The sequence below is a fragment of the Lagopus muta genome, chromosome 8, assembly GCF_023343835.1.
Source record: "Lagopus muta isolate bLagMut1 chromosome 8, bLagMut1 primary, whole genome shotgun sequence".
NCBI lineage: Eukaryota > Metazoa > Chordata > Aves > Galliformes > Phasianidae > Lagopus > Lagopus muta.
In genome coordinates this window covers 18,200,972-18,224,883 of record NC_064440.1, presented here as the reverse complement: position 1 = coordinate 18,224,883, position 23,912 = coordinate 18,200,972, and the positions used below count along the sequence as shown (strand labels likewise).

At 37.2% G+C, this 23,912-nt stretch overlaps 2 protein-coding genes across 2 annotated transcripts in view; one reads left to right on the top strand and one right to left on the bottom strand.

The window, feature by feature from the left end:
- LOC125697060 (collagen alpha-1(XXVIII) chain-like) overlaps positions 1-12,107 on the bottom strand; it is a 32,045-nt gene extending 19,938 nt beyond the window's left edge. The window contains exons 1-13 of the mRNA XM_048953643.1: positions 11,951-12,107; positions 10,629-11,197; positions 9,816-9,836; positions 8,339-8,398; positions 7,190-7,243; positions 6,854-6,898; positions 6,101-6,127; positions 5,137-5,181; positions 4,512-4,556; positions 3,839-3,892; positions 2,496-2,564; positions 2,096-2,164; positions 830-898 (exon numbers count right to left, since the gene is read on the bottom strand). Of these exons, the coding sequence (XP_048809600.1) occupies positions 830-898; positions 2,096-2,164; positions 2,496-2,564; positions 3,839-3,892; positions 4,512-4,556; positions 5,137-5,181; positions 6,101-6,127; positions 6,854-6,898; positions 7,190-7,243; positions 8,339-8,398; positions 9,816-9,836; positions 10,629-11,197; positions 11,951-12,107 (1,284 nt within the window). The remainder of the gene's footprint in view (positions 1-829; positions 899-2,095; positions 2,165-2,495; positions 2,565-3,838; positions 3,893-4,511; positions 4,557-5,136; positions 5,182-6,100; positions 6,128-6,853; positions 6,899-7,189; positions 7,244-8,338; positions 8,399-9,815; positions 9,837-10,628; positions 11,198-11,950) is intronic.
- LRP2 (LDL receptor related protein 2) overlaps positions 5,887-23,912 on the top strand; it is a 136,918-nt gene continuing 118,892 nt past the window's right edge. The window contains exons 1-3 of the mRNA XM_048953630.1: positions 5,887-5,917; positions 14,183-14,266; positions 17,751-17,842. The gene's annotated coding sequence lies outside the window, so the exon portion shown is untranslated. The remainder of the gene's footprint in view (positions 5,918-14,182; positions 14,267-17,750; positions 17,843-23,912) is intronic.

Genomic DNA, 23,912 nt, shown 5'->3' with positions numbered 1-23,912 from the left:
TAACAAGCCCACCAGAAGGCTTTTGTACAATGTAGTGAAGTTTACTACTTTAGAATCTTTCTTTTTTCCACTATAATAAACACTCAACTAGTGCATTTCCCAGGGAAACAGTTAAGAAATGAGTTCCATTTGAAGTATTACTCAAGTCAAAAACACATAAAAGGCCTTGAGAGTATCTGTTTCACAACAGCCCTGCCACTTGTAACCAAAAGTCAAAATGAAAGCCAAGACTGAGAGCTGGTTTTCAGCAGACAGCAAAAGCAGCTTACAGTGTATCTAGTGTCCATCCATGTGCAAGTGCAACTACTATTGTCATTACCTTCCACTGTATCTGAAAAACAGCAACAGCAGTTTTTTTTTTTACCCACAAACTGAATCCAGCCATTTGCTAAAAAACATTAGCCAGTGGCTGAGCTATTTGAGCTTAGCAGCCTGTCATTAGTGAGAACAAGGGTCCCTGTATATAAGGATGTAGAAAAAAAAAAAAAAAGCAACCAAAAGGTGAAATTTTCATCTAAGGAATCACTTTTATAATAACTCATGTAAAGTCACATACTAGAAGCTCTTTTACAACTATAGCTTCTTCCTAGGCTTAGGTTCTGCAAATAAAGTTTAAGGGGAATTAAATAGCCTCTTGGACCTCTAAGGGTGATATCTGTGCCTTGATATTTTGTTTAGACCAACTGAATTCTGAAATTTTAATTGAAGCCATATTTTATTATTTATTTAAAAGCTAATTTATCAGGTTCTTTAGTCCGCTGTGAACTTGTTTTGGCATGTACTCATGTAGCAGTGATGCTCTGCTCCTAGAGTACTTCAACTGCAGTACCTTTGCTCCTGGAAGCCCTTCTCCTGGTAAACCCCGTTCCCCTTGTACACCTTGTGGTCCTTGAGGCCCCTGTTAACGTAAGTATAAAATGGTCAAAATATGTTAATCAGGCAAATCAAGAGCAGCACATGCTATGTCATTGTAGGCTATAAGCATGTCTTTAGATGTTTGTATGTAGTTATAACCTGTTAAAAATAGAGTAATATAATATTCACAATGAGTCAGTGATGAGCATTTTGGCCTGCAGCAGTAACAAGGCAGACAGTATTACTTTTCTAGTTACTTATTAATCACAGTATGTAGTAGTGATTCCTTTTTTTTTCTCTAAAGTTTTTACTCTCTAAACTTTAGTTTGCAAATTGTTACTAATCTTTATTAATGTATCAGTATAATCACAAGAGGAGGGGAACCGCATTAAAGTCCATGCAGAATGAAACTGAGGAAAATGTATCCATACAGAGATTTAATGGCAGTTGGCAAAAAGAACAATAGCATGCTTTTTCTCTTTCTGAAAGCAGAGCTCATAGGAACACAAGGGGCAAGTAAGACAACCAAACTTCTTTATTAAATGCAGTTCAAAACCTGCATGTATTCCACCTACTTCACAATGCTTTCCTGAATCTGTTTTGCTTTTCTGTTTTACTCCTTGAGACTGCACATACATCACAGAATGGCAGTAAGTTAGTCTTAGCGTACTCTGTAGTAAATAGGCTTGAAAATAGTTCTGTATGCAGCTTCAGAATTATATCTTGTTTTAAGGCAAAGCTAACTGCATGGCATAAATAGAACACTTTTGTGACAAGCATATTTGCAAGTAGATTTTCTTAAAAATGTGAACTTAAAAAAAAAAACAGTTTTTCTTATCACATTAGTATAGGTGTCATGGCTAACAAAGGTGCACATCACAGGCTCCTGTTCTCCCACAGAGCAGCTCTTTCCTCTGTACTGTTATTGAAAAAGTCAGAAAAATGTAAGACATGGATTTTAATCTCTTGGGACAGATTTATTAAAGTATTTGTCTTGTTTTGCATAAGGTGCTATTTATCACAGTTTGGAGACTAAGACAATTAGAAAAGTCAAGGAATTTGAAACATTACAATTTACTGAGGAAATTCAAGGTCAGACAAAATACTACGTATGATAGAGGGAGCTAGTTGAAGGAAGAAGAGTATCATTTAAAATACATATGTCTCTTAAATTATGAAAGCACTGAGAAGTCTTCCTTTCTTTCCCACTTCCCCCTCTCCAAATGAGAAACAGACATACCAGAACTCCTGGCTCACCAACTCCAGGTGGGCCAACTGGGCCTGGTCTTCCTGTCAAACCAGTGTCGCCCTTCAAACAGATATATTTTGAAAATGCCTTATTTAATTATTTGTACATGTGGCACATAAATACTCATCACATATTCTGTGCTTGCAATATATGGTGTAGTTGAATATAGTGGCAGAGAACATCTGAGTATCCTCAGATTTGCACAGCCCAACAGACACTGAACTAGTGCATTTCACTGCATTACAGGACAGTTTCATTCTACTTCTACAGTACTATGAAAAAAATTTGGGGGCTTGAAATTTCTCATGTACTGTAAAGTATATTATCTCAGCTGTCTCAGTCTTTGTTCTTAGCCTATAATACAATTAATATGGAAGACACATGCTTGTACCTTTGGGCCTGGCAGTCCTATTCCAGTCTCTCCAGGCAAGCCAGGTGGTCCGGGAAGACCTCTTTCACCCTTTCAAAAGAATGGAAAAATAAACAATCCTGCATAAAAGTTAGAGTCTAAAGAAATAGGTTTAACTGTTTGTTGTTGAAGAACAGATTTTGAAATTTGTTTTTTGTATATCCTGAATTTCAACCAACTGGTATTATCTTAACTATTGCTTCATCTTCGCTCTTTCACTGTTCAAAATTCCCTTTATTAAGAGCATAGATGTTTTCTGTACAAAGTGATGCCAGCCAGAAATGGACAAATGTTTTGTTTCGTGTGTGATAAAATGGTTTTCATTCACATCTAGCTGGCATACGATTAACTGTAGGCCAGTAGGCACTCTAAACATGGTGCAAAAGGAGATAGCAAAAGAGATAAAGTAGAGGTAGAGCTAAGTAGCACAAAAATTGGTGCATTTTGCATTATCAGGTAATGTGATATTTAATTTTAAAACAAAGAACGGCATTCATTTTCCAGTTTTTCTCCACATTCTTCTTCAGTAGCTGGAGCATCCATCAGCCTTGACTAATTTATTTTTTTTCTGAGAAGCAAAGCATGTCTCTAATCTCTCTTAATGAAGTTAAAATGGACCCAGTAATTGTCTGTAATACCCTGTGATATCTGTGCTTTTTGTTAAACTAAAATAACAGATATCACATAATCACAGAATAACTGCATGAAAATTTTCAAGGAGGAAAAATAGGAAGTACACCAAGCAAATCTTAATGATTTAGTAGATTTTTATAATATGGTTTTAAGACAAACAGAAAAAAGTTTTCTTGTTTACAGAGGGGACTAGATCTTATAGTAAGCACTGGGTGATTTCTGCAGCCCACCTCCAAAAGGCCCACTACAAGACTATGTCCTGAGTTGTATTAATCCTAGTGACTTTCAGATATCTTCTGCTGAATATCAGTAGACAGGACTAGTAATTGTCAACAACTAAATTATTTTTTGGGAGTGTGCAGTTTGAAGAACAGTTTGTATTGGAGATCCCAAACAGAATTCCTGCTTTGCGCTTATGGAAAAAATAGTTGTAAATTGAAAACTGAACAAATGTGATACTGCACTGCTACTACATTTTATTCTGTGGTGCTGCTGTATTTTGTCTGTTTGTGACAGAACAGAACTTGATTTGGATCTGAACACAATATAAAGAGCAAATACCTTCCTTAGTAACCTCTTAGAATGCAGAGTATATGCAACATCACATTCAACTGCATTCTCCACAAAAATGGTAGAGGTTGCATTGACACATTTCAAAATCAATAAAGAGGAGAAATAAATACAATTCTTGCCTTTGATCCTGGCAGACCTTCAGGCCCCTGATCTCCAGATTGTCCTTGTGGACCCTATTAAAACAGGTGCAGTTTTAATGAGATTTTTCAAGGTTTCAGAATGATGGAAGTTTGAAAAAGTCTCTAATTAGCTATAGCCTATGTGAAAATACAAGTTAGGAGCATTTCAGAACAGAATTTATGCTTTCTGGTGCACATATAGATTCAGCTACTCGAGGTGTTGGGGAGAAATTTTGGTTGTCCCTTTATTTAAATATAATAAAAGGTAATCTAGTCAAATCTACTGAAGTATCTATTACGGGCTAAATTTCTCAGCCTTCAGTCACAATATTGAGAGGAAAAGAGAATAAAGTGTTTCTACGTACCTCTGCAAGATAGTTTAATAGACACCATGAATGGGAAATGAGTGATTTTAATTTTAACAGAGCTACGTCCACTGTGATCTTTGAGATGAAACCTATTGTAGGAGTAATTTAGTTGTCTAGAGTGCTCCTCCAAATTCTTGTTTACGTTGCTTTTTAATACAATTTTGTATGCCTTGAACTCAAGTGGCTCAAGAATTCCAAGAAAGTTGTGTCATGGTATTATTTCAGAGCTTGGGACCCTAGGTAACAAGGCCATCTTGTTTTTATAGCTTCATAATCTTTTTTTAATGTTTATCTATTTATTTTACCTGCAGTCCTCTTGCACCTTTGGGGCCAACTGGGCCTTCAGGACCCTGAAAGAAAAGTGGGGGGGAAAAAAGGACACGTATATTTAAGTTTAGTCAAAATCACTTATGCAACTTTATTAAGGTACCCAATTCAGATCTCATATCACTAAAACTAAAAAAAAAAAATCAGGAGAGGCTCATTAGGCAGTAGCAAATAGAGACAAAGTATCTTTTAAATGGACTGCAAAAACCGTAATTCAGAGGAAGAATTACACACCGATATTAAAGAGTAATGGTGGAGTTACAAATCTTTGTTTCGTTTTCACCTCTCATTGCCTCCAAATACTACTACTACTCTGAATACTGACTTCTCCTACCCACTAAAGTCAATTAGAATTCTACTACTATTACAAGCAAGATCAGGGTTGGGCCTTAAGAGTCATCTCAGTGAAATACAGAAAGAAATGAGAAAGTTACTGGAAGTGGTATCCTTACTCACTTCAGTTTTAAAAACTCAAGTTTCTAAATTTCTTCAGCTTAAGAATTAACATTTGCCTTACTTCTATCATTATGGTTGTTCAGGGAATTGTAGTTTTTCTACATTTCAGCTATTTCCAGGAAGCCTAACAATTTCACAGCTACTTACTCTGTCTCCTTTTATCCCTGGGATTCCACATTCACCTCTTTCACCCTTAAAAAAATGGAGATAAATATTTATGATGCATATTGAGCATATCATCCTGAACAGTCAACAAAGTACATTTGGATAAAGTACCATAGCGAGGTAGCAAAGGACCAAACAGAAAAAGAAGGCTCACCCATTCCCAAAATTCAGACTCACAATGAAAAGCTCCACAAAAGAGAAATCTCTAAAAACAGATCCTTCCCTAGCAGCAGTCAGCCCTTAAATGGGTTCTTAGAGTGGTGGAGCCAGGTTCCACCCCTGCTGGTCACTACAGCTGAATTGCCTTCAGCTGTGCTCCCAAGGCTGATCCAGTCCTTGCCTCAGATGATCAATCAGTGGTTCAGGCCATGACTCAAAGTTCCGTATGCATCCTTATTCATTCAGTACTTAAGGTGAAAATGGCCTGTTATTGCATAATGTTTAATGCTATTATCTTCATGACATACGGTAGCAATTGTGCTGTAAGGGAAGGGAAACATACTCAGCGAGAGCTTGTGCAATACCTAGTAAGGAGATGTTGTGTAGGAACTCTTGATCACAGCTGGAACCTCTGATTGACCACCTGAGGCAAGCAATGAGTCAGCCACAGGAGCACAGGTGAAGGCAATTCAGCTGTGCTACCGAAAGGGGTGGAGCCTGGCTGCACCTCTCCTAGATCCCATTTAAGGGCTGAGCCCCTTAGGGGAAAGATCACTTTCTGGATGTTGCTCCTTGTGAAGTTTGTTGCAAGCTTATGATATTGGTGAGCATTTTTCATTTATTATCTTTCCATTGCTGTAATCCTACTTAGCTTAATCTCTGTATGCTTATTGATGGTTGTCATTGTTCATCACTAATATTTACTAGAATTGTAGCAATGAGCATAGTTAATAGTAGCCTCAAATTCTAATACATATTCAGAATTTTTTTTACTGAAAGTAAGTACCTTTTCTCCTTTGTACCCAGATTTTCCCTGGGAAAAGAAAAAAGTAAAGTAGTTTGTAAGGATGTATGACCAAATGAGACTAGTAGTTTGCAGCCTATAGAAATACAGCATCTCAGCTTCTAATGAATGAATACAGGAGCTTTAGTAAATATTACAACATGATTGTAAATACTGTACTTATTGGTCACAATGGATGCTTTTATATGCATGGACAAATCTGAAAATATCACTTAAGTCTGTGATTTTGATTGTATAAAAGCAGATCAACTGGAGTTTATGCTTTCATCATAGTAAGCAGCATTCTAGATCAAGAAAACAAGAAAAAAGTCACAATAATAAATATATACTGATTAAACAAGAATGAGCAAAGCAGAGTAATTCATATGTGAATAAATTCAGAGTTAGGGATGTTAGAACCTGTGTTTGCCAAATGCAAAAGTGAAACAGGTCTGTAAAGGTGTAGGCAAAGGATTAATTTTTGTAATGTTCTTAGGTTATTATGTCAAAGATTTTATCACTTTCTAGGATGCCTATGTATTATTAAATATTATTTTTCTAGTTTACTCTTATAGGAAGGCATATTCACTTCATTTTAGCAATCATAGTGTTTTCATTTTTTCTAGTGTTAATGAATCATTAATGGTAAGGTAGAATTCTTTACTATTCTGAAAGTTTTTTTTCATGTGTTATTTTTTGTCTTGAAGTAAATCAATACTGCTCACTAGACAAAAAGGAGATTTCTTTTTTTTTTACCTCTATTCCGTCTCGTCCTGGAATTCCACTAAGGCCTGGTTCCCCCTATGAATAATCCAAAATCAGGATCAGTGAAAACAGAAGAAATGTTTTCTGGGCAAGCTGAGTAGCTAGCACAGTGGAAGCATGCCAACTCCCTCTTCTAGCACTCTGGTGGTTATATGTTAGGTATAAGATTTAATTGTTTTAAAGGATCTTAGTCATTACTATAGCAAAGAGGAGTATGCTGAGTTTTAAAAAAAGTCATAGATGGAAAATACATGAGCACTGTTAAGATAGTCTTTCTGTATTAACAGGGTAACAAATCTTTTTCCCAAATCTGAAAAATCAGACCACCTTTGCTCCTTTCAGGCCTGGAGTTCCATCATCCCCAGTGCGACCCTTTTTTCCCTGAAAAGCAACAAAATTAAGTTCTTATTTTGTTGTCAAATAAAATTACATTAAAAATAATGACTTTTTATTTGACAACATATAGACAATGTATTTTCCTATATTTATTTGCTTCCTATATATATATTTTTAAATATCTATATTGAATTTCTGAAAGCGTAAAGACTGGCTCAATAGATAGCCATTTTCTCCTTTATCTTTGTTGTAAATGAAGCTTGATTCTCCTCTGGACACAGGTGATAACATGCTTTTCTAGCTACTTAGATTGTTAGGTAGATATATAGTTTTCCTCTGGCCCCTGCATGGATTTTTTGTAAAAGGAACTTGGATTCTCCAAGTAAAGACAAAATAATAACTAAATAAGACTACAGCTTGTGCATTACTGACTATATTTTCAATTAAAGTGTGCTGTACAGTGCAGGATAAAACAAGTGTGTATTTATGCAGGTCAAAAGACAATGGACAGATCTCCATTGTTCTGCTTCAAGCTCTCTCCCTGTCTCTTCATTTTGGGTAAGGAATGTGAATTGCTATGGTGCCTTAGTTTAATGTTAGGGATACCTTATCAGTCTGTCCAACTTAAAGGTAGCATTTGAAACATAAACCCTTTTGAAAGCAGTATTGTCTGTTTTACTCTCCTCATTAGTCTCAACTGGCTGTTCCTATTATTTGAGCCTCTTGCTCTCTCTTGCTTTCAGAGACTGTTTCTGTTACTAATGGTACTGAGTTGGGTCATTTAGCTCCACCAGATGTAGTTTTCTGATTGTAACAGGTGAATTATTGTTCTACTTGGGAAGGTTGCTCCTTCCTGCCTTTTAAACTTCTCTAACTAATAGGAGGGTCTCACCAGACCACACTATACTTTTTTCAGAGGGAGCACTTCATGTCAATGGAATCTTTCTGTATGTTTCTGGCTGCTGTGACATTGCCATGCAGTGGATCTATGGATGACTGTGTACTGAAGCTTTAACTTTTATTTTTGTAGGATTTGGGTTCAAATACTTTCCTAAAAAATACCAATAATAAAATAAATCTTGATTTATATTGTACATCAGTTATTCAATAATAGGAAAATGAGAAATGACAACTACTTACAGCAGGGCCAGGAAGGCCCCTCTCCCCCTTCTCACACTTACATATGGTAGCCTTGGGGCACTATGAATGAAAATGGTAAATTCAGATCAGTATGCTTTAGTAAAGAGAGAAAACATGTTAATTCCCGAATGGCTACTGTGAACACACCAAAAATGATCAGAAAGTTGTTATATTTAAATGTTTTTCAGAAATCTTTCTGATGATGGTTTACAAATCAACTGTGGCCTCCATACTCCATCCCAAAATCTGTATCATTCTTACTTCTTAGATTGCATCTTGATAATGGCTTTACCCCCAGATGCCTCACAAGATCAGTTTATTTGCATGCTGAGTGTCTGTGATTAGTGATCTGTTTTGATTACTAGCCTGTGTAAATATAGCCTAGACAATGGAGTAAGGAAATATATACCTTTTTTTCCTCTCTTGCTTCGCTGCACTCCTATGTATGTAGGATAGATCATAGTCTAGCTTGATCTGTACACAAAAGACATTATTGCTATATGCTTTCATTTACTTAAGTTTCTAATCTTCATTTTCTTTCATCTGTATAGTCATGTGTTCTAATCAGACATCACTGTGGTACACAGTTACGAGATTTTTTTGATCTCTCTGAGACGTCAAAATTATTACTTGGTACAGAATTTGTACAACTCATGGGCTTATTTTGGGAGGAATAGTGTTTTTATTTTTGGTTGTATTATTTATGAACCTCCACTCAGCTTGACAGCATCTGTAAATGAAATTCTTTAAGCATCATTCTTGTATGAATATCGCAATTATTAGTAATGTGTCCTCCAATGATAACACTTAATGGCTTGCTAATTCAGGATTTATTTTTTCAGAGAAAAATCAACACATCGGTAGAAATGAGTGAAAATTGGAATGTTTTAAGTTTTGCAAACACTCAAAAAATACTTAAGTTTCCTTGAACTGCTCATCAGACTGGACTTTGCTTGAGATAACTGTACTTTAAGTGGGACTAAAATCTTTAGCAGGAAAGTTGGCCTCATTCACCACAAAATGGCCACACCTACCAATGCCTGCAGTCAGAGTAACACAGTGTGGAGAAATGGGAAAGTGCAATGGTGAAACCTTGGTTTCTTTTCTTTGTCTCTTTGTCACAGAAAGCTAGTTAAGGGATAGAACTGCAATGCATTCAACTTGGTGTCATATTTTCTTATCCACTAAGTCTGGATGTTTGGATGACTTTCTGAGATACATCAGCAAATTCTCACTAGCCTCATGCACTGTTATTTTTCAAATACAAGAATAAGGAGAAAAAGCAAATGAAATTAGGATAGCAAAATAAAGCTTTGTTGTGATCATACAAAATCACTTATACTTGAGGACAATCCTGCTGGAGTTCATATTACCAATTATGCTATCAGTTTTGTTGAATTTTGTGTTCCCATGCAACAGTAAAAGTCTACGGGAATATATTAAGCAGGAATGCTGTGTGGGGGGAAAAACAACTTACTTGTTCCTCAGACAGATCTTTCTGCAAAAACAAATATTGGAAACAGCATTAGAAACTTAATGTCATAACCCACTCAAGAATATCAATAGATGTAAAAAAATATTTCAGCAGTTATGTAAAAAATTAAGCAACTAACATATTAAACAGAATTAAGCTTTAATGAGAAACGTATTAGCAATCTCTCCTTTCTAAAAACAAAAAAAGTAACTTCAATAATTTCGTTTCCTATTACAGATAGTTAACTGCGCCAATCACTGACTGCCAGCCCAACTTGCTACAATTACAATGGTAAACAGATCTAAACCAATGGAGTTAGCTAGGTAGATGGGACAACACACTTGGGACTACACTGCTGTATTTTGAAGTGCTGAATAGCAGCAGCCTCCTAGTATGAATGAAACGTATTCTGCACTTGAGAAAATCAGATGTCTTTCTGATGTGTGCCTAACAATATGCATACAGAATGAGAGCAGTAAGACCGCCTTAGAAAAGATTTAACTTGGAGTTTATTTCTCTTTGGTAGTCATCATCAAATTAGCTCAGAAAAAAATATCATTTGTAACAGGTCTTCTTGGGTCTAATTCAGTTGAGGCTTCAACATTTTGACAGACAAGACCTGAATGTTGTGGAGAAAAAAGAAACCTGTGCTTTGGTACAGTGGTTTTATTAATAAGGGTACGTGAACCCATATGTGGGCCTCTTTGAATTGTAAAAAAGTACAGATTTCTTTAATATCGTAAGCATTCCAAATTATTGGGAATAAGGCATTTTTTTCACATTTCTCTAAATGTTTGCAGACATTTGTGTACGTACCATTTCTGTGAGAACTTTCTCCACAGTTCCTTTCTCCTGGAGGTTGGAAACAAATCTGGATGCTGGGACACTGGCCAGGAGCCGGAGCTTGGCAGCATTGCTAACCTCCTCAGCCACTCTGGTCATTCCCATTGTGAACAATACAATTCCTTGGTTTTTAGCATCAGCTGTAGCTGCGAAAATATCTGGGTTTCTTGGATGGTCAACTCCATCAGTGAAGAGTACAGCTAGTTTCAAACTACCTGGAGTCCCTTCTCTCATGTAGAGTTGTGTAAGGTTAGTAATAGCATAAGTTGTGTAGGTACCATGACCTATGTAGGTGATAGGAGCAATGTGGGATTTGAATGCTTCAGGACCTTTCCAGTCATGAAAAGTTTGCTCTGTGGAAACAGTGCTGCTGTACTGAAGTAAGGCCATCCTCCAGCTGAGGGTCCGTCCAGAACTAAGCTGCAGACCTTTCATTTGGTCTACCACTTCTAAAACAAATTTTTTTTGCTGTTCATGATTATAATGCTTAGCACTTTCAGAGCTGTCCAGTAAAAAAGCGATCTCCAGAATGCAGTCTTCATCTAGAATAAATAGGTAGGTAAGTGAGTGGCGGGTTTTAATAATAAATCTCATTCTATCCTTACCCTTATATGTATTTTTCAGCTTTGAAGTTGAGAGTTAAATTATGGAAATTGTGATCTCAGGAAAACACCTGAGATCACAAGTGTGAAACTCTTGTGAATGTAGGACATAAAGAGGTTGATGAATTTGCTCCAGAGCAGACACTTCAGGAAATAAGAAACTGAAAGTAAGGATATGTCACAGAATGAGGAATGTTGCTGTGATATTTACACACGTTCTGTCTTCATGCTAGTTACCAAAATGGGGGCTGGAAAGATGAGAGTCATCAACAGGAAAATGAGTGTTGCAGAATGAGACACTGGTATGTGATTTAATAGAGCTATGTTGTGTCACTTAACTGACTCTTGTGCCTAATGACATAAAATTCTAAAAGCAGGCTCTGCACTGGTGTACACTAGAGAGTAATAATTTTCTGAACTACTTCTATAAAAATATATAGACTATTTTTGAAGTGACAATAGCAGGCTACCAATCATATTAAAACACAACAAAATCAAAAAAGATACAAGTAATCTCCTTTTATAAAATAAGAAGGAGAGGAGAGAGAAAGGAGTAAAAAGATTGTAGTGCAAAAATACAGCATGTTAACATGTAGAACAAGGTGAACTATAGATAGTATCTTAGAGAGAAGCTAGCCATGTAGATCTGGGTAAAGGAATCAAGAAGAAAAAAAGTTTTAAAATAACAGTCACCTTGATCACTGTGGCTAGGATATTTTTCTACAGTGTTTGACAGAATGTGTTTAACTGTGGGTCTTCTCAGTCTGTATCTTTTTTCTTCATTGAGATTTTCTGCTAAAAATTCATGTTGTTCAAGTATCCACAAAAGCCACCAGAATTTGAAGAACATAATTTATTTGGTTTCTGTTTCCTAAACAACACAGATAAGACAGTAATGTAGTACAGCAGTACAAGGACAATAAAATGTTCAGTTTTGCTTGACAAGTTGCTTAACAGGATGTATTTTCCAGTATAGTCCCTGAAAGTGAGCTGGCTTTTTTTTTTTTTTTTTTTTTTTAGGTAAGAGCTTCTTCAAAAAATGTAATGAATAACAAACATATATTAGAGAGGTTTTCAGGTATAGTGCATATAGTTATTGCATTTTACGTACTGGAGACAGGCATTCTACAAGCATACTTCATTTCTCTCTTGCTTCCTGGTAGTGCTTGTACAACCAGCACTCTTCAGAAACCTTAACATTGGCTGTGCCCATGTGGGTGTAGAGTGAATACCAAGTGAAATTCACAGATATTTTTAAAACCTGCTTTGTCCTGAGCTGGCACACAAATACAGAGTGAGACCAAGTTTTCCCCTATTCTCTCCAGTCAGGAACCCTCTATACTGAGGGTCACCTTGCTCAGACAATGCTCCTCTCTTTACTTGTACTACAGAGCAACAGTCACCTCTGGGGCTGCTGTCCCAGCATGCACATACCTGCTGTGGGCACAGAGTGCTGTGCTACCTATAAACAGGGGGACTTGTTTGTCCTGGGTTCATAGGCACACCTAGGACTCATAGACTGCTTAGGGCTGATAAGTCAGTCCTGCCCTGCTGCCATCTCCTTGCAAGCTCTTCCCAGCACATAGCAAAAGGATAGCGCAGTGTCAAGAATAAACCTGCCAGGGTATGATCATCTGAGAGAAGTCCCTAACATAGCCAGGACTTTTCAGCTTCTTTTCAGGACTTGTGGTGTCCTTACCTTGATGCTCCAAAGCATGAGGCTCTGCAGATATGCAGGGTGCTGTCCTGGATGCTCTGCCAGCTGTGTTGTCCTGCCTGTGTTGGATGCTCTGTGAAGAAAGGAGGGAGAAGTAGGGTTGCGAGCTCCTGTGAGAATTGGTGTCTTGTGTCAGGAGAAGCCAGCAGAGGCAAGGAGAAAGGGGAAGAACAATAATCTTCACTCCCCTTTCTAAGTACCCACCCCCTTTTCTCTTCCTCCCCAGGCTATGCACATGTCTCTCAGGCTTACACCTCACATACTCCAGCATCCCTGCAGCTTTTTAAATATACAAAAAGTTCCTGTGCGTACTCACAAACTTATGGATGAGGAGTGCTCTCACTCCAATGTATTTTCCTACCTACCAGCCTATGTCATTTGTGATGAGATTATCCATCATGAGGAAATAAAAAGACAAGCCAATTAGAAAGCAGTGCAATTGCTTCAGGCTTGTCTGCCACACCTGTCCTTTCAAAAACTGTAGAGGAGACCTAGGATTCTGACATAATGTAATGGCTTCAAAATTTAAGCTAGGTGGCTGTGCCTCCTGAAAGCACTCACTTCTACTAGGGATAGGAGTTTGTCACCTAATTCTTCAAATACCCCCTGAAAGCTTTTACAATATGAACAAATTTATCAAACGAGTAGCTCTTTTACATATAATAATTTTTTTCTTTGTGAGCCCATAATGTTCCACTTGTATGCACACAAAGACTACTTGATTCTAACCATTGCCCTCTCCTTTAGAGTCCACCAGTTCAGCCCATTTTCTGTATGACAGCTACAAGCAAGGAGTCTGAGGGGATTTCCCCTGTTTGTACTGACATTTTTAGGTTTTGGTTAAAGCAAGAAATGGAAAGACAATTTTTTGCCCTTTAGGGAATACAAATAATATGGTGTTTAACTGAAATAGATATAATAAATCTCGCGTAGCTCCTAAATCTTAATGAGGAAAAAATCTAATTCTAGCAAGAAAAAGCATGTTAACTATGGTTGGGATTGTGTGTCTCCTATAAGCATAACATTGTCATTCCTTCATTTTCACTGCTAATTTTTACCTCTAAACATAACTGGCAAATAATTTCTGAATTATATAACTATTCTACTTGTATGTTTTGTAGCAAGTTCTTGCCTTCAGGGTATTTCCTTTTATTAATGAATAATGTTTAACCTGAGGACTTTTTTCTTTTTCTTTTTTTTTTTGCCAGGTGCAACTTCAAAAGCTTAGTGGGGCCTCCACATTTTATAGCTGGTTGTGTAGGATGCATGGTATTAGTCTGTCAGAATTCCAGGTATGTGACATATCATACAGTACGTTTCTAGACTTGCAGTCTTCTGAAATTGAACGTTCTCAATACACGCATTATTCTTAGGATGACATTTTATCAGAACCTAAATGATGCAAATGTAAAGTATGTATGCACTGATGCAATTAGACAACTCTTAAAAAATGAACAGTAAGGTTTTTTGCCTCATTTACTACAAATTTTACCAAGTTTAATGTTTACCAGTTTTGCTGCTTCATGTCATTACAATATAAATATTTTTAAAATAGAATAAATGTCTTAAAAGCTATGATTAGGAACCATAAAAGGGAAACCTAAGTAATATTATGCCTTTTTTTGTTTGTTTGTTTGTTTCCATTACCACTGTATAGGCGATAGAAGCAGATAGAACATAATCACTTCTTACCTCTGCTCTTATGGAAGCATTTTGTCTCAAAGAGCTTGACATGATGCTTCTGAAATGTGTTCCATTTTTTTTTTTTACCATCTCAGTGTGAATGACATACATTTCTCGTCTGCTGTGAACTGTTAAAAATCTGCATGTTTCACACCATCATCTAGTGTTTCATGGCCTCAAGACAGTCTTGTCCATTTAACCTGCCTGGATCATGCTGTAGTAGTATTCCAGGAGTATTTATTTCATTTCACTATACCTGTAAGTACATGACCACTATGCTACCTAACTTTAACTAGTAAAATAATGAAAGCATGTCATTTACAATATTTTGAATTCTGATATTAAACATCAATGTACAAAGAATGTGGTTCGCAGTCCCTTAACTTGTATCACAAGTGTGAATTTTAAGAAAAATAGTTGAAACATTCAAATATTCAAAGTGAATGTAAAAAACTAAAACCACCTTCATTGAAGGTTGTATGTGAAGAAAGATAAAATGGAAACCTGTATTTGGCTTTCCAACTGTAAAATATGTTTCAGCAGATTTGGCAGCCCAAGATGCAGGCTGAGGACATTAAGTCTTGATAAATCAAATTGTAGTTGTGGCTGCAGTTTTTAGACATTTTTCATTTGGATATACATTTGTGACAAAAGCTGATTGTTCTATATGAAAAATTATGTTATAATGGCATAGCCTTATAAAAACCTGTTATGAAATCCTGGCTGATTGGAGGTAATGGCAGAACTATTGATTCCATTAGAGCCAGGATTTATCTTTGCTTTGTGGTACGAATCTTGAGCATGCAGTGAGCAAGACAGCTGTATTGTGTTTTCATCTGGATTCATTGCCACAGAAAATGCTGTAAGAAAGGTTTTTGATGTCAAAGAATTAATCTTTGTTCAGCTTCCAACAAATTCGAATGACTCTTTGTGCCAAGTGTGGTAAGCACAGCCGTCTCTTTTACAGGTGGTATTTACCTGTCTCTCCATTTTCTCCTTTTTTAATATTATACTGGAATTTTCAGATGGAGCCAGGGAACTTACTACTCTAATAAGACATAGGAGAGAGGGTGCTGTCTTCAATATTTTCAAATTTTATCTCTATGTAGTATGGCCAAAAAGTCACTCTGGGCATAATCTACTTGTAATATCAATATGATAGTGTTTTGAATATTTTCCTTTCGTTTTTAGTTTCCCTAAGAGATACTTTCTGCCTTACAGCCTGAATAAGTAAACTCATGTATATGTGAGCAATGCTCACCTTCAAGATCTGTGGCATTCAGCCTTACAAGGGAATGAAAGCATATCTATAAAACAGGACTGATACATTTTTAACATACTGGATGTTGACTGAACACTTACAAATACTGATCATTTAACTAGATCAAGGATACTCTTAAAATGGAAGCAAAAGGAAAATCTTAAATATTTGATTTGCTGTTTTGGTACCAATGGCAAAGCTCCTAGGGAAGTAATTATTTTGAATTGGCTGCTGCATTTGTTACTTATAACTTGCTGGAGTGTTCCACCTGCCTAACACTCAGCAGCACAGTAACTGCAGCAATACCCAGCTGCTACACTACTCCTTACACGCTTCAGGATGGAAGCTCGGATGGAGCTGTAGTAGAAAGCAGATGCTTTAATCTCACCCAGCACATCGAGAAGACATCATCTGGCATGTGGGAAAAGAATTAGTCTGCTGGAAAAATGCCTTGTTAGTTACAGCATGTTGCTGTACTTAGCACACAGTATTTTGCACTGAACACGATACAGATTTAGCCAGTGTTTTCAGTATAAACCTGTGTGTCACAATTGGCATTTGCAGGATTTTTGAAGCGATTATGAAAGCACGCTAGACCCTCCGCGCACTGCGGTGCTCGTGTTTGCGGGCAGACCTCGCAGCTGTGAGCGCGCCCCGTGCGCTGGCGCTGCCCCGCTCCCCTCAGGCACGGCTGCAGCCCGCCGGCCCCGCGCCCTCCTGCCCCCTCAGCCGTGCGCGGGAGCGGCTCGCGGCTCCGGCTGCCGCTCGGCCCGAGAGGCGGTAACAAGGAGGTTTAACATCAGACCCGGCTGTCTCTTGCTGCCTAAGCTCGGTTTTATTGCGGAGCTGACACGGCTGCGGCACCTGTGTGCGCACGTGGCTCAGCGGGAAGGCCTCCCGAGCTCCGGCCATTTAATCCGAGGACACCATTCTTACGAGTGGAGACGAATGGTGTGAGGGGTGAAATGGCTGATGGCTTTCTGAAGCCTAGCAAGGATCTGAGTGGATCTCTGTTTCTGGCCCTGAGAACTGCTGTAGAAATCGAGATGTTAATGATGGTGGGTTTTGTTTCAGCAATATTTTTGTTTCAGTGAGATTTTTATGTCCTTCATTTGTAGCTGTCAAAGAGTTGTGTTATGTAAGTTGTGTACTTTTAGTCCTGTGCACCAGAGAAGAAAAAATTGGCAAGGCTCTTTCCTATGGTAAAATAATGTATTCTGTTCTTTTAACAGTGCATAAAAACATAAATGTTGGCTTAAGTGAAATTTGTAATGGGATATCATGGCTTTACTGGTGCTTAAATTAAACCTTAATAATATATGCAAACACAACTAGAAGAAAAAAGTCTCAGTTTTCTGTTTCATGGTAAGAAATTAAACATACTGAGAAATCTGAAGGTTAATATTGACTTCAGATACTCTGCTTGCTGCCTGAACCACAGATATTTAAGGTCAACCATAGCCTAAATAGTATTTACTTAACTGGAAGGCCTTACCTTCCAGTGAAACTCTGCTGCTTTATCTCTGAAATACTTTCTTAGATACTTTTTGTGCAAATAAGCAGAACAGCACTCTGAAAGCTTTCTTTCCTCAGTTCAAGCTGCGAGAGTTCTTGTTGGATACTAAAAGGAAAGGAGGGGATGCTCCCCGTTTCCAGAGCTGTTGAGAGATTAGCTCAGGGGTAGTTAGTCTCCAGACTTCTTTTTAAAGCCTTTATTCTGTAGTACTGTGCACGTGTACTTAACAGCTGATTGGTTAGTCACTTTTAAGAAAACAAATGTATATATTGTACAAGTTTTTAGCTGATTTGTTTTTTTATTTTGAATGATATAGATCATTTGAAGATTTTTCAAGTGGATTTCAGAGGAGAACGCTGACAGTCTGAAATGGAATCTCTGGATTCTCATTTCTTCAGAAGCAGGCAGGTATGCAAAGAATCAGTTAGAAGATATGGCCACTGGGGGTCAGTCTTAAGTCAAGCATGAATGATTGTGGGCCTTGCTGACTGCAGTGGCATGGTTTGAGGTGTCTGGCTGAGCTAGTTGTTGATATTACTGCTCGAATCTGCATACTTGTTTTCCATAAACATCAGGAAATTAAGCTGTAACACACAGCTTAATGTATGTGATGTAAAAGCTCTATGATTGCAGTCAGTTTCTTTCAGAAATCAACCAAAATATGTCAAAGGGTGGCTTTGTTGTGGTGGTGTTCTATCGAATGCTGAGTTTGGGCATTGTACTTGACTTATGGATTGGAAAGATGTAAATTTTCTTCCTTCTTGACCTGTGGAATGCTATCATAAATCATAAATTAGTCTGTAATGGCGAGTGGGCTACTGGAAGTGTCCCTGCATTGGACAAAAAAAGAGCAAGAAATGTTTTCTGTGTGAATAGCATTTCCTCCTGGAATGACTGAAATATAGGCTTTGTTAGCAAAGCCCAATTAGTGTGTTTACTGACCAATGCATGACAGTTTTCTTTGTATAATAATTTAGACAATTCTAGAGTTAATCTCACATTGTAAACCTTCATCTTTCACTTCTAAAAATGACTTGAAAAGCATAGGTAGTTCTGTTGCGTCCCAGAAAATAAAGTGGTTTTTGTTGTTGTTGCTTATTTGGGACACAGTTCCTGTACTCTCTCCACAAATGTATCCTTAATTGAGCTTTGTGTAAGGGTCGGTTGCATTTTCTTGTATTGTGCATATCTCTATCTGACAAATAAGGAGACTGGAAAAAAAACTGCCACAGGAGACCTCAAAAACTAGTACATGAGCTCTGCTAATCCCTGTTGGTGAATGGGGTTTGGATTACTGGTGATTCAGCTAAAATTAGTGTTGATTCAAAATATTCTGTGATGTTATCATGGCTAAAGTAGATCTTGAATAATCTCAAAATATTAAGATTTTTAGAAAAGTATAATTTAAGTTCTTAAGGAAGAATACGTAAGGATATTTAAATTAATTTCAGAAGGTTTTCAAAATGAGCAAATTACAATGTTATTTTTCCTGTTTTAAGGAGATCCAAAGGTAGCCTAACTGCTTGCTCCTTGCCCCAGTTTTTTAAATCACCTGAATTTATTGCTTAAACTTTCAGGAATTTTTTTTGTCCTGGTTAAACCACTTTTGAATAGCGATGTGATGATAGTGGCAAAGCTGACAGGACTGGGAAGGAATGTTCCTCACAGTTAAAATGTAATGAACTTCCGAGTGCTGATTTCTTATATTTTTGATACTATATGTTGAACTGAGATAACTTCACATACATGCTGACTGAGTATTAAAATGGCAAGGTACTTTCCATGGGCAGCATCTCAAATAATCTTCATTGTATCTTTTATGTTCTAGCTAGGCAGTTTATTATGTAGACATGTCAGCTGCAGATATATATCTTATAAACAATGGTGTTCTATTTTTATTATTTTATTTTTATGGAGCGTATTTGACTAGTATGTGTTGATTTATAGAAACCAGAGATGCTGGGAGGCTGTGGGACAGAATTGCCCCCAACAGTCTCGAAACTCACTTCCATAACTGAGGTAATGACATCTTCTCCTGTGCCTGTGAAGCTTGTTGTATTATGAGGTGATGCTTTTAGGCTGTAGTTGGGAGGCCTGGGAGGAGATGTGTGCTGTAGTAATGTTAGGTTGAAGAGAACAGTGGTACGTTTTCTGCATGCTTGTGAAGCCTGACCTAGTCAAAGCAGTAGCCACTTACAGCATCTAGGCTTGTGGTGTAGCATAAACCGGTGGATTTTGGACCCTTTTACCCCAGGAACATCTAAGGTATATTAATTTCAAACTGAGTTGGCCTTTTTGGAAGGTCTTTAATGTAGGGTCAACAATATGACAAGGAAAAATAAGAAGCTGGTATATGGGCAGAGAATGGTGGTGTGAAAATTTTAGCTAAGGAAACAGGCCACAGATGGAATTAAAACTGTAGTCAAAGCTGCTGAGCATGCAGCTGTTGCTGTGGGTGAAGGGCCGGCTAAATCTTGGATTCATCCATAATGTAAGCCTCTGAGAAACAACCAGTGATTTGTCTTAGTTGCTCTTGCCATAGGCTTCTTGTATTCCTTTTCTGATGTTACTAGTTAGTTTTATTGGCCTGAAGTAGAACTTCTTAGAATTTCATATACTTAGTGTGCTATTAGAAGGATTTAAAAATAAAACGGGGAGGGAGGAAACTGAAATTGCCTAGCAAGAAGTGGTTGCTCCTTGTTCTGACCATTATATATTACAAAGCATGCTGTTATGTAGTTAGGATGGTTATTCTGCCAAATGAAAGCAAGAGGAATTTAGAGAGTTTATAAGGATTTCAATGATAATTGGTTGGTTGCTGTCTTTTTTTTTTTTTAATATTGAGCACTTCTTTCCGACAGTCTTCACTGTCAGCTATTTAGCCCATCTCAGCCCTGTCAGTAATGGCTACTATCAAAAAGAAGATAAAGTCAAGAAGAAAGTTCTTTGTCAAAGACTGAGACATTAGGTGTATGGGATACGTGACTATTTTAAATGCTTAGTCACTCATGCCATAGGCCTTTCTGAGTAGGCTCTTGCTGTCCATGTCTGTTGTTCAGATCTGTTAAATGTCACCTGAGAGAGCAGGAAAAATTTCTTCTCCTCCCCTCAAGCCCTGTTAGCCATGGATGGCTGAAGTAAAGACCACTTCAAAGGCAAAGGATGGTTTTTATTTCCTTACTGAGCACTGCAGGGGCAGCAGGCAGTATCCCTAATTTTCCCATTTCAGTTAAATGTTATGACTTAAGCCTGGTACTCTTCATACTCGTACGTATCAGGGAACATCTCTTGTAAAAATGCTGGAATTGCTGTAGCTTAAAATCGGTGTTGTGGAAATAGGATCATTCCCCGTGCACATTAACTCCAAGGCAGAAAACACATGTGACTCAACATCCCTTATCTTTAGCTCTAACTCCTTTCAGGAGTGCTTAGATAAGATTAAAAGAAGCAGACTTCCTTCCAAACATCTCCCACTTTTTCACCTGAAGAAATTTGCTGAGAAAGGAGCAGAGTCAGCTGCCAGCATGTCACAATGCAGATTGAAATTCAAGGAAAACAGGGCTCATTTCTGCAAATGTGCATGTGAAACTGAGCTCTTTTTCTGATGTTGCAATCAAATTGACAGAAAAAGTTTTTATTAACTCCTTTTTGTAATTCATTTTCAGTGAAAAATAGTGTAGAACAAATATTAACTCCGAAATTAAAAAGGATTCTGACAGGCAGTTAAAATAAACTAAAACTGAATTCAGCAAACTATTTGAGCTGCAAAGATAGGTAGTCTGAAAATGTGAATGTGACATTGCCCACAGGACTTTACCCCTGTATTTTCTTTTTGTATCTTGGGGAATCAGATCTCTGCCTTTCTGGCAGATAGAAAAATGTAGGCATAAAGATGAAAATGACATTAAAACTAAATTAAACAGGAATATTCAATAAACTTATCAGGTAAAGCCACTGAACAAAATATTTAGGGTAATCAAATTGTTTTTAATTGTTTGTGTTTATTTTTGACCACTCTGTTCTGAGTGTAAATTTCAAACCAAGGAATGAGTTACACAACAAGCTGCAACAAGAGTGTGAAGACTACCCTACAAATCCTGTTTTGTACAGAGGACTGAACACAGTCTACTGTCAACTTATTTTTTGCTTCTGCAGGAAAGCGTTCAAACATATCAAAAATGTAATGAGTATTGTTGTAGGTTTTGAAACCACAGTCATAGATTCTGCTTAGGAGTCTGGCATGAGAGCTTGTGTTACAGCATTTTTAGACTGAGTGTAGTTGGAAGCATGGGCAGCGGATTAGAAGCTTGAAAGTGCGCACCGATACTTTTCTCACTCATTTCTCTTCCTAAATCATTTAAAATAAAACCAGATTAGTCTGGTGCTCTTTTCTATGTGATTAAGTGATATAATTGAACTTGTACATTGAGTTAACATCTTATCCTTCATAAGTACGGAATAGATCAAACGTAGTGAATGTTCTCAATAAAACTGCATGTGTTCTATGTTCCTGGGTTGTCCCTAGCCTGTGCGTGGTAAAGGGTCCTTGCGATTGTGTCTTGCCCTACAACTGGGTGAAAGAATGCTGTGGAAAAGAAGCAGCAAAAGGAAGGAAAGGGAAAAGGACTTGGACTCCTGTAGCCCCTCTAAGTCTTCCTAATATCTTGTAGGCTTGTCTGAGGCTAGTTTTCTGCCAGTGATTTGAAACCAGAATTAAATAGTGGAATCCTCACTGGATTTTTCCTTTTCCTAGAAATGTTTATATGCTCTTTAGAGACTTAAAGAAATTCTTTAAAATGTAGAGCTAGCTTTGGAATTTTTGAAATCAATAGCTAGAACTTAACTAGCTGACAATTGGTGGAATAGAAAGAATGAGTTTATAATTGTGTAAGTAGGTTACAAGAATCAGTTAATATATTACTGTGCATTCCTGAGCAGGAGATGCGAACTTTAAATGCTATCTAGAATCAGTGCAAATCCATACATAAAAATCAAAGTATTTGTTCAGGTCTGGACTACTTAAAAATAGTGGAAACACTGTTATTTGCAGTTATTATTCAGCTGTTGGGGTAAAACAGCTATGAGTATTTTTTCATGTTTATTTGATAGTAGCACCCAGAGGTCCTATTAGGATTGAGATAATTGGATGGGCAGTGTAAAAAAAAAAATATATATATATATGATTAGGCACCAAGATAGTAAGTTTTAATGAAAATATTGCTTGAAATAACCTTGTTTCTATATTTAGGAAAAAAATGTAAGGTGAGCAGGGATGATAGCAAATTCTGTAGCTTGAATTAGGAAATAATTTATGGAAAGCTACCTTTCATTACAAGAAGAAAGACCAGTCATCTCCTTCCTTGAAGCATCTGATTGAGAACACATAATGCGATTGTCTCTCTTTGGATAGGGGTTAGATGTGATAGCAGCATTATTTTTAGATTAAAGACCTATTTGTTATTCTAGAATATGGAAAACTCAGTATTCTTATTGTTAACCATTAGCAGAATCTCAGGAAGAATGGGACTTCGTGTAGCTTTTTCTTCAAATTGATTGATTGACCTGATTATTATACTATTAAAGCCTAAAGGTCGAACTCAAATGGAAAGCTGCCCCCAAATCCTTTGTCTTTCACTGTCTTTAACTCGGAATGTGTGCGAGATGATGACAGGTGGCTTTAAAGTACCTTTTGCCCTTCCCTAATCCTGGTTTAGGGGGATTTAAACATCACAGACATAGTAAGTAGTCAGCAAACTGCTCTATCTCATACCTAGTTGCCCAGGGATCACTAGAAGCTAGCAAAATACAGGAACTGTATTGTTTTAGCTTCACCTCTTTCTGGTGTACATTCTCGTGGTCGGGAGTAGAATCTGCTCTGATGACCCTAGTCTACATTCAGTTTCAATGAGGTTTTTATAGTGGTAAATTGGTTCAAGCCACCTACTTCATAGTTGTTAATCTGATCTTTTATCTTGTATTCCAACTTGATCAACGTGTGAGTTTACATAAGAAGTATGTTGTACTATAAAAAGAGCAATAAAAACTGCTGCAGTTATTGATTACATTCTTTTTGTTTGAGGTGCTATTTGCTGTCTCTTGTAACCTTATCTTTAAAGAAGAAAATTAGCGTCTGCAAGGAGAAATAAGAAAAACAAGAAGGGGAGGGAGAGCAGGGAGAGGAAATAGCAATTTAAAAGAACGTGATCCATAATGGAATAACTGAAGATATGGCAGCAGAAATAGAGAAGAATGGGGTGCTCATTAAGAAAATGGAAAATGGTTCTTGGTGTCATAGCCCTACTAGTAACATTTGGTTTTAATGTTCTTTCGTCAAAAAGAGCTTGGTGTAGAAATAGAAGAATGCGGACAAGAGGTTATATAATTTCTTAATTTGTTTGCATTATTGATTGTAGTCAATGCTTCAGTAATTAAAATAATCTGATGGGAATTGGAAAAGTTGGATGATAAAAAAAAAAAA